Source organism: Cryptotermes secundus, unplaced genomic scaffold (genome assembly GCF_002891405.2).
Source record: "Cryptotermes secundus unplaced genomic scaffold, Csec_1.0 scaffold70, whole genome shotgun sequence".
In the NCBI taxonomy this organism is placed as follows: Eukaryota; Metazoa; Arthropoda; class Insecta; order Blattodea; family Kalotermitidae; genus Cryptotermes; species Cryptotermes secundus.
In genome coordinates this window covers 2,455,983-2,467,152 of record NW_019734964.1, presented here as the reverse complement: position 1 = coordinate 2,467,152, position 11,170 = coordinate 2,455,983, and the positions used below count along the sequence as shown (strand labels likewise).

Here is an 11,170-nt window from a genome sequence, read left to right as displayed (position 1 = left end):
TTTTTTTTTGTCCTTCTTACGAAGCCACCATCCTTTCATGGATCCACTTCTCTCTGGTTAAGTGAGTAATGACTTTATAACGTTAACGAGTATTACTGAACACACAAAGCTAGCAGAAGTTCCACCACGCCCATGGATCCACCTGGCACGCAACTCGCCTCGTGACTCCACACTGACCTGAAAAGGGAATTCCTCGAATTCCTATCCATATAAAACAATTCCACGGCCGGCTGGGCAGTAAGTCGCCGGGTAGGAACAGAAATAAACATGCCGCAAAACCTGCCATGAGCTTCACCGGACTGCAACAAAAAAAAAACACACTGCGCTAACGGCAGGGAATTACCGTCTCATTATTTGCTTAAAAATTGTAACTAGAACATGTTCTTTCACGATGCGGATAACAATTATCTCCTGGTTATGAAGAGTTTTGTCTTCTGGGATATAACACCGAACAGTGCTTGAAAAATTAATCGACGTTTCGGAGCAACATATCGTCTCCATCTTCAGGGTCAATGAATAAGCCAAGAAAAAACCAACGTGTAACCAGATGACAAAACAGAACTTGTTTGGCTTATAATTCAACCCTGAAAATGGAGGCGAAATGTTCCTCCGAAACATCCGTTGACTTTCGACGGAGTACATGGCGTTATGTACTAGAACAAGGGTCTCCATACTACGGCCCGTGATGTGATTTTATCCGGCCCGAAAGAATTGTGCAGAAATGCGCCAACTGAACTAATTTTCCACTGAGTACTAGTAAATGTGATTCCGAGCTTATTGACCTGACATATTATACTGCAGTTCGATGGCTTAGCTGTGGAAAGGTTCTTTCGCGCTTCTTTCAGCTCAGAAATGAAATTGATATATTTCTTACAGAATAAACCATCACGAACCACTTTTATCAGATACCGAGTGACTTTGGAAATTATCATATTTTGCTGATCTGGCGAACCATATGAACCCTTTGAATTTAAAGTTGCAGGGTGAAAATAACTCAGTCTGTGATTTATTTGCACTTATCAAGGCATTCAGAGCAAAGTTGATACTTCTGGAAAGCCAAGTGAAAAATTGTAACTTTGTTCATATGCTATACTGTGCAGAGTCGCATAAAAGGGGTAAAGCAGAATTTCCTTCTTCGTTTGCAAATTTAGTCATTTCAGGTTTGAAAGAACAATTTCGGAAGCGATTTGCTTACTTTGATTCCAGTGCTCAGGAAATTTCAAAATCCGTTTGACTGTGATGCTGCAGATGTCCCAAGTCAAACTGAAATGGAAATTATTGAACTTCAAGAAAATTATCGTATTAAAGACAAATACGAGGATGGAAATTTGATCGAATTTTATACACTTCTGAACTCTGAGCAATTTCCAAATTTAAAGAAATTTGCTTGTAAATTTATCTCCATTTTTGGGACGACATATCTGTGTGAACAAACTTTTTCCCAGATGAAGTACATCAAGTCGAAATACAGGACAAATTTATCCGATGAACATTTAAAGTCGCTACTTGTGATTAGCGTTTCAAAATTTGAACCTCAATTTAATCAGATTTTGAGAATGCAAAAATAGTTCCATCATTCACATTAATTATTTTATTATAATTTGTGATGAAAATATGAACATTTGCTGCTACTGTCTGTTGTCATTAATATACGATAATTTATTCTCACGTACTTTGTATTTAGTTTATGAAATTCTGTGCTTTCAATAAAACTCATATACCTAGAGTTATTAATTTCTCATTTTATCCGGCCCGTTGAAAGTGCTGAATTACCTAATGTGGCTCGCGGTTCGAAAAGTTTGGAGACCCCTGTCCTAGAATGTAGAAGTCTTCAAAATTTATCTTGTCCACCATATGTCCTTCTTACACAAAACTATCCCTGTAACATGCCGTGCAAGCCCACAGATTTGTGAGACATCGAGGCACCCACATTGTCTAGATAATCGGCCCAGAGACGGCGGTGATATTGTCAGCTATTTATCCCCAGAAAGATTCGTGGTACTTATTTCTGTTTGAGGCTGAGTTGACCCCAGGGCCACAGTGCGGCTGGAAAGATTAAGTCAACTGAAAAATTTAGTGACCTCATCGGGAATCGAACCCGTGACCTAGCTGCTTGTAGCATAGTGCCTCAACCTACTACGCTGCCTATGCAAAGCAGTCAAAAAGAAAATAAACCTCATAATTTTCGAAGCGGGTCCAATTCTAAATCTCTTCGTCTAATCGCATTGCATTATTCCCTCAGGAATCAACCAATCAACAAATCAACAGGAACCACATTGTGCTTTTCTTGCCTATGAGACTATGTAGTCAATGTAACATGAAGCTGGAAGTAATTGCAGTCCTCCTCCTTCCAAAAGACCTCTCTCCCAATATTATATAATTATTTACTGGATCCTGCATGCAAGATATATGTCCAGTGTATCGTAATTTTGTATTATTTCAATATTCTCACAATCCTGTATGACGTAACGGACCTCCTCGTCACGTAGTATCTAAACTAGCCACATCATCTTACTTAGTTTCAGATGTACTTAACTGAAGAGAATTTAACAATAACTACAAGTAGTCCTGGGAAGAATTAGTGATACGACACGGATCGCATAGAAAACGACGCCTCCGGCTTTACAGTCTTTACAGAGTTTTTACCTAGCAAAGATAGGGGGCTACACAGACAGACCCACGGACTCCCCTTTGATAAGACATTAACGCGTCCAACATTTCTACTGTTGTGTGTTCGTTGCCTTGGGAACGTGTTCACCGAGCCGTTGCCTAGCAACCAAGGGAAGAGTACAGAAACACTCGGATTGAGCAGAGGGATTTAGTAAGTTCGCCTTTGAGACAGACTCAGGTGCCATGAAATGCATACCAAGTTTCATAAAGACTGGTTTCAGGCATTTAAAAGTTGATAAGGAGGGTTTCACATACAGACAGTTTGGAGAAAGAAGGCTAAAATGACAGTGCAGTTAGTATACGTGTACCTAGCGGCCTCCGTAGTCTAGGGGTAATGTTCCCACCTCATGACTCTAGGTACGCGGGTTCAAAACCCCGGCGGAGGTCGTGGAATTTTTAAGGGCGGAAAAATTCAGGGAACAAGTCCTCCGGGAGGGACTTTAAGCCGTGGGTCCCGTGTCGTAGATTTACGGCACGTAAAAGAACCTCATGTCTCTAGGAGACCTCTGAGCAAAATTAGGCCAAGTTTCCTGCCCAACTAGTTTCCAATTCCTCTGGTAGATGGGGGAAGTATCAGGCCTCTCTGGCAGAAAGGGACGAGGAACCCCTGCCAGAGGAGGGACGACCTCGCTGACAGAAAGGGACTAACTATTAGATACCACTGCCAGTAAGAGGTTGGAACCTCGCTGGCAGAAAGGGGCTGATAGTAAGCACCAGTACCGGTAGGGTATGTACACAGTAGAAATTAAAGGGGGACGCAAAATGGACCAGTAACCGGTCTAAGTGCATGGGGAAACCCACCCCCTCAATACGGAATACGGACGGAATACGTGTACTTTAAATTAAAGCTGTTTTAAAAATATGATTTTGAGCCACATCAGAATATCAACATTTCCAACACATAAATAAATGTGCTAAAGTCTCATTATAATACGTTGCATGCATTATTCGAAATGCAATATTTCATGAATCTTTCATTTTGTTTCAGCCTCTGAGCATAACGACATTTCCCAAGTTCACGGAACTGCCAGAAGATGAAACCAAGAACTATTCACACTGCGAAGGGAAGATCAGGCATTCCCTAAGAACTGGAGACACCGCTGCTTCTTCAGTTGACGGCATTAGTACCATCCTGTTCCTATATCTCGCAGTCGAAGCTGTCATCATCATCCAAAGATTGTTACAACAATAGTGTTCTGTTCATGCTTCAAGTACTAGCGACACAGGGAGTGTCACATGAAAACACGAGCATCAGAACAGAACGACGTACGAGTAAATGTCCTTCTGTTGCCTAGTTTATAAATTATAAGCCAGGAAGATAGAACTCCCCATATTTAATCAAACTCTCATGAAGACTGGCATTTTACATAGGTTGATAATACATAAACAAATAGGCTAACACCCTAACTAATAATGCTGTTCTTGACAGACGAAAATCTTAGCCCCTTACTGTTTGTTTATTCGCGTGAATGTTAAATCTGTCTATTTCTTATGTGAGAATTGACTTCATATTAACTTGTCTCTTGCAGATAAAGTTTCAATCGGTTTTTTTCCGGGGCCGAAATTATTTTTATTCTTCTACAATTCAAGAATTATGTAGATGGCTTTTTGGGCTTCTATGAATTACAATTTTTGCGTGGTCTACCAGGATCTGTTCTTCCTTTGGGCCTATATCGAAGAATTTTCTTCGATATTCGTCCTTCTTCCGCCCTTTCTACATGCTCAAGCCAATCTTGTCCGTATTTTCTTGTCCTGCCATTCATTCAGAGCACTCTTAACTATGTATTTAAATTTATTTCGAATCAATAAAGGCAGAAAACAAATCAGCATTAGTATAACCCAGATCGATTAATTTCTAACTTTGCGTTCACTTTTTAATAGGCTGTTCCTATTTACAGAGCATGTCCTTTCATTTGCATCATGTTGCCCATAAAGCCCAAAATCTCTGCTAAGTTTCAAGACTAAAACAATGTTTCGCGGTTAAAAAAAAAACTTTATTCATATTCTTTTTGCCTTTTATTTTCATAAGATGCGGGCACCGGGATAGCTCAGTTGGTATAGTGACTAGGTTACAAGTTGGACAACTGATGAATCTCGATTCAATTCCCAGAAAGGATTTTCACTTCTCTACACCGTCCAGAACTGACCCTGGTGACCGTCCCACCTCGTATTTTATTTGCCGAGAGCTGTTCCCCCGGAAACAGCTGAAGCATCTGGGGTGTGAAGGTGACCACTGACCATTCACTTCCTTCTACTACCAAAGTTATGTATGCATGGAGCTATACTTCTCCCGCGTAACTATTAATGTCGTGTTGCTTAATAAAGTACAGGGACAACATTACATGTTGATATGTTGATACAGCACCCAACAAACTTGTTAGAATTTACACCCGTACAAGATGTTAATCTGAAGTGTTAGATTAATCAACTTAAACACTTCTGCATTTAAACATCAATTACGTAAGTAAAGGCAATTCGAAAAAAATGGGGTTTTGTCTACGCCATAGAGCTAGGTTATAGGCACTGGTACAAGATCCATCGCGCTCAGTAAACTTCGTAGAATACGTGGGTAACAAAAATAGAAAATTAAAGGATGATATTTCCTACAGAACGAACATTAGAAAAACACCATTAAGCACTACGCCATGAAGGCATATGGAAGAGCAGATGTATGGTCCTGGGGTCGACTCAGTCTCTAACAGAAATGGGTACCAGGAATATTCCTGGGGGCAGGGAGACAGGGCGGCCGGCGCGTAAGGCTGACAATTCTACCGCCATCTGTGTGCCGATTGTCTAGTTCAGGCATGTCCAACGCGTCGATCGCGGGACGATTTTTGGTCGATCTCATAGACCTATAAGGAAATTATACGTGAAAACAATGCAAATTCACTTGTAATATAATATGATTATATTCAGATTTTGAAGGGAAAATACGTATTAAAGTAGTCTGTACTTTCAATGTATGTTGCTTTTACAACAAACATCATGTGTCCTGTTATTTTTACAAATATTTTTGCTTAAAGCGAAGTACGACGATAGAAGGGGTGGTAGATCACTGGCAGTTTTAACACTATAAAGTCGATCACAACCTGTTTGAAGTTGGACATGCCTTATCTAGAGAAAATATGTGAGCCTCGACGTCTCACAACCCTATGAACCTTGATGACTTGTTACAGGGACATCTTTACCTTTACCTATGGAAATGGCAGCTGTGCCTTTAGTTATATAACTACAGCAAAAAACACACAAATCTAAATCGAAGGCGTAGCCCATCATAAATACGGAGCCAATTTTCATATTAATCAATTGATTGACAATTAATAATGTTTCTGGTTTTAAAGTAATTCAAACCTTCTACATGGCTCAGTAATGAGAATTGAAGAATTATGGAGTAATCTTAAGTTTCAGCCAAGAACTAACTGAATTGAACAAGTTCACGTCTTCATTACATCAGCGGCCTCAAATTATTTCTGCCTTGATTAATATACAGCTACTTATGGAGTCTACAATATTTCAGAACTAAATTGGTTAGCTGCCGAAGATTTGTCTTTAAAGACCTGTTCCACAATACCTTACTTGACTGTGGATCGAATTTGCACACACCCAGCACCAGAATAATTTAACAGACACACACACGCCTAAATAACTGTAACTGACATAAAGTGATGTGTCATGATAAAGTGTTACAGTATACAAAAGTAAAGATCACAGTGGCCGCGCAGTCTAAGGCATGAATACTGGGGTCGTGGGTTCTAATCCCACTCAAGGCATGGATGTCTATGTATGTTTATTCTGTTTGTGTTGTTCTGTGAGTAGGTATCGGCCTTGCGATGGGCTGATCCACCGTCCAAGGAGTCCTACCGACTGTGTAAAGGATTGAGACACTGAAAAAGAGGCTAAGGTCCAAAGGACTTTAGAGTCACAGAGAGACAGTATAATAACGGTCACTGCGTCTTTTATTTACTCCTAAGTGAATACATTTATTCATGTGTAGTTCTTTAGAAACGATATTTAAATAAGTGTATTATATAATCACCAATGTTTACCATTTCCAAAGAGACTGAAGTCAAAAAAGAGGAGCAACTTTGTAAATAATGACAGATATAAGTAAGCATGGCAAAGAAGAACACAAATTGTGGAGTGTACATGAAATCTTCCGAAAAGGATAATTTCCTGACAGTTGACAAGTCACGTAGAGGACGAGCGAAATATATTACAAAGTTCTGGAGATAAGGCTTACTGTATTTTACTAGGGGCGTTCAAAAATGATTGACACAATGTTTTTCTTCAGAGTAACCATTTACTGAAACAAAATACATACAGATTATATTAGAGGTATTCCCCGCCAATGTCTCTGCGCCTTTGCCATATTTCCGGCAGTTTCCGTATTTGCACACCAAACCATTCTTTGGGGGTATCCCGGTGCCACTGCTTAACAACTGCCTGAAGCTCGTCGTTGGAGGTGACCGTCTTACCCCGCATGACTTGGTGCTGCTCCCCCACATACGGCTGCTAACCTCGTGTGAATGTGTGAAGCAGCCACTCCTTCCCTCCAGAGAAACCGCACAGTCCACCGTTGCCCGTGATTGTCTGCTTCCATGTTATCTGAGCGTTGTCTACGACTGCACCTGCACACCGCCACGAATGACGCAGCACTGTTCGACCTGTGCGCAGTAGCAACGTCATCTCGTGGCCATAGGCGGCTCTATAGTATGTCTTCCCACATACACTGGCTCGCATTTGACACTGCTACTTTTCCGGAGTCATGGAGGGAGTGTCAATCATTTTTGAATAACCCAAATAATTTGTGATAGTGGTTTTTACTCGTATGTAATGACATTTAATAACGGATAAAGTGATACTTTTCAAGTGGCTCACTCTTTCTTTTAGAGTATCATATAAATGCTGGAAGACTCAAATTGAGACACAGAAGTTGTATTTTCGTCACAACTTATATACAGTACTACTGCAATGAGTGAACAATGAGGTGAAGTCTGACGGAACGTGAAATGGAGTATTAATTCTATCTGTACTTATATCTTAAATGTGTGTGGACCCTTGTCCGATGTTTTCTATATGGTCAAAGGCAGAAACTGAATAAATGTATATACTACGTTTAATAGCGTAAATTTCTTCCCCTTTTGATTCGATTGGATAATTGGTACTGACATTTCGTGCGACAATTAAGTAATTCATCATGTTACATAGCTTAAGAACCACTGCCTTACATGAACAGCCTAGAAACTACAAGAGTTAATTTGCAAGTATGCTTTAAGAGATCACTGAAGATTGTTTTCTCTGTGCTCTTTATTTCATCACACTGTACAATGCTTATTCCAAGTGACTATACTTTTGTACGCGTATAAATTGGTTTTCCATCGCACACCGACAGACGCAGAGAGCTATACTTCACAGTCACCGCACCCAGACCTCGACTCAGCCACTAACAGCTTTCCTCAGGAAATTCTGCCAGATCTGTCCTGAATTAGACCATCCGGTTGTTACTTCTTTTGATATAATAACAATAATCTTTTTGCACAGAGTGAGGTTGTCGGCCTTACGTCCAACCCCAACCTGGAGGAACAGGTCTCTGTATTTGTCCCCCCAAGTGATAAGGTGGCCCAGCAGTAGCGTAGTTGGTTGAGGCACTATGCTACAAGTCGGAAGGTCGCGGGTTCAAGTCCCGATGAGGTCATTGGATTTTTTCAATTGACCTAATCCTTCCAGCCGCACTATGGCCCTGGGGTCGACTCAGCCTCTAACAGAAATGAGTGCCTGGAATTAATTAAATAATTTCCCTGGGGAGTAAAGTGCGGCCGGCGCGTAAGACTGACAACCTTACCGCCATCTTTGAGCCAACTGTCTACATAATGTGGGACCCTCAACGTCTCACAACCCTATGGGCCTTCACGGCCTGTTACAGGTACTGCCTTACTTTTTACTTTTACATGTTTCATCATCAGGCGTACATTGATACCAGGCTCAGTTATTGCATTTCATCTAACAATTTCCATCTAATTCTTCAATNAGAGCAGACAAGATGATGGATAATGTCCAGCAACATATTAATTGTAATAACAATTAAAATTGTACTAAAATGTAAATGAAGTGTTTTGCGATATATCTTTTTAAGGTTTGTGACCGCTACGTGTTTACATGATGGTGTGGGGCGCCTGCGTATTGGGACCCTGTCGCATAAGTCAGGTCGTGTGGTCTTGACCTTACCATCGTCTCGTGGAGCTTATGCTCGTTATTCTGTAACGATACGATAGTGCCTACTTTGTTTTAAATACAGAATATTGTTGTGTAGACTGCATACTTTTGTATACATTTTGTGTACCTTGTTTATGGCACACAACAGGATGCATACTATGTATTAAGATTACGAAAGTGAGACGTACATTTTTCTTGTAATTGAATGCGGAGACGTATGTACGTATATGTTATAGCAGAAATTACTGTCTCACTTAAGTCTCTAATCAATCCCTCATATCCTTCACAACGGTTAAGGGACAACGTCTTAGGGCTGGAACACACACAGCGACATCGCTCGTACGGAAAAAATCGTACGACATTTTTCCGCACGACCGATGTCGCTGTGTGTGTTTCAGCCCTTAATGTCATAGTAAGGCCACTGTACTCATGACTCGTGGTACGCGGGTTCAAACCCGGCGGAGGTCGTCGAATTTTTAAGGGCGGAAAAATTCAGGGAACAAGTCCTCCGGGAGGGACTTTAAGCCGTGGGTCCCGTGTCGTAGCTTTACGGCACGTAAAAGAACCTCATATCTCCAAAGGAGGTCACTGAGCCAAATTACGGACGTTTCCCGCCCAACGGTAGTCTCTAATACCTCTGGTAGATGAGGGAAGCATTATAGATACCTCTCAGCTAGTAGAGCCGGTCTCGTTGGCTGGGCGGGACTGATGGTAAGCACCAGTACCGGTAGGATATAGAGACTGGTAGAAATCATAGAGGGAAGCACAATGGACCAATACAGGTCTAAGTGCATGGGGAAGCCCACCCTCTCCAATAACTAACTAACTAAGGCCACTGTAAGACACGTACTGTGAATAACCGGCTTGATTCTTGGGTTATTTACAACGCTGTTTCATTATGTTTAATAAGCTGGAATTATGAACAGTAGTTGTTTGGAAGCAGGTAATACTCCGGCATCTTTCTGATAGAACCAATGAAAAGCACGATAAACCTAATCAGGGATTTCCCATAAAAGATAGAGCTTTGCACCTATACCATTCTTCTAAGTTGGGTGGAAAGATTTGTATACAATTTATGAGTTAAGCTCTTAGTGATAATTTAAGTCTGAACTGGTCAGTCTTCACGTAGTTAGGTCGCTGGCTTCTGACCTCGAAAGCACTGGTTTAATCCCGAGTGACTTCATGTGAGGTCCGAGAAAGACGAAGCTGCAATGGAGTACGTTGTCTGTGAGTCTCTTCCCTTTTTCCTTGCTAACCATAGCTCCGTAATTATGCCCTACCCATCCATCACCGCTTCCTGAGGTGTGCATGACCCTGGAGAGGCAGCATATCATCAACATTGTCGGTCTTTAAGTTTGGGGCTCCGTCTGTAATCCGGCACTCGGTTAGAAATTAAGGAAGTTACATAATGAACAGTAGTAGTCCACTAAGTGTAACTAGCGTAACATGAATAAGGTAATGTTTTCCTTTATATGTTTCGGCCATTGTTCGCCGCATCATAAGGTACAGCAACACTAGAAAAGAACTACTTTACATACTAGTATGTTGGATGAACATAACCTGCCACAGATATATACGTGTATACAGGAATTATGTCACCGTCAACACAACAAATATTCAGTTTAATTTTAGATCTTATACTGTTACATGTTTCGGACACATAAGACCATCATTGGGCAGTTGTACGCAGGAATACGCAGTCAATGAAATACCATTATGGATCCTTATCGGTGCAAAGCGTCGTGTTATGTATAAAACTCTTGCCTCAAGTTGATGTTATAATAAAGTAGCACAGTGGTTCTCAAACTGTGGGGCACGAAGGGCTTGAAAGGGGGGCGCAGCATACTTTTCTACAGATAAAAATTAAAACTTCCCTAAATCAATTAGAAAAGTAACAAAAAATAAAAATACATATAGAAAAACTTTTGATGAGTACAGGCTTTAATTATCATGAATTTCAAAATAACTAATAATTATTCTCTTTACCGGCAATTATAAAACGTTTATGCCAGAGACAGCGTTGATAGATCGGCAGCAGCCGCATCCTCTGAAGTCTAGACTTTTTAAAATGCTGTGTGAGGAAATGGGTGCCGAACACACTGCTCTGTTTTTTAGTGATGCTCGATGGCTTTCAAGAGGCAAGGTATTAAATAGAATGTTTAAGCTGAGGCATGAGGTGTTCTGTTTTTTAAATGGGGAAAATCACTCACTGGCAGACAGTTTCAGCAACAAGGATTTCTTTATTGAAAATGGCTTACCTCACAGATATATTTGAGAAACTAAATAT

At 40.7% G+C, this 11,170-nt stretch overlaps 1 protein-coding gene across 2 annotated transcripts in view; it reads left to right on the top strand.

The window, feature by feature from the left end:
• The window catches only part of LOC111869051 (MOXD1 homolog 1), a 74,080-nt gene extending 68,941 nt beyond the window's left edge, over positions 1–5,139 (top strand). For both annotated transcript variants that reach the window (XM_023860253.2, XM_023860252.2), the window contains one exon: positions 3,659–5,139. In XM_023860253.2, the coding sequence (XP_023716021.1) occupies positions 3,659–3,862 (204 nt within the window). In that variant the 3' untranslated portion in view covers positions 3,863–5,139. The remainder of the gene's footprint in view (positions 1–3,658) is intronic.
• The last annotated feature ends 6,031 nt before the right edge of the window (positions 5,140–11,170 follow it).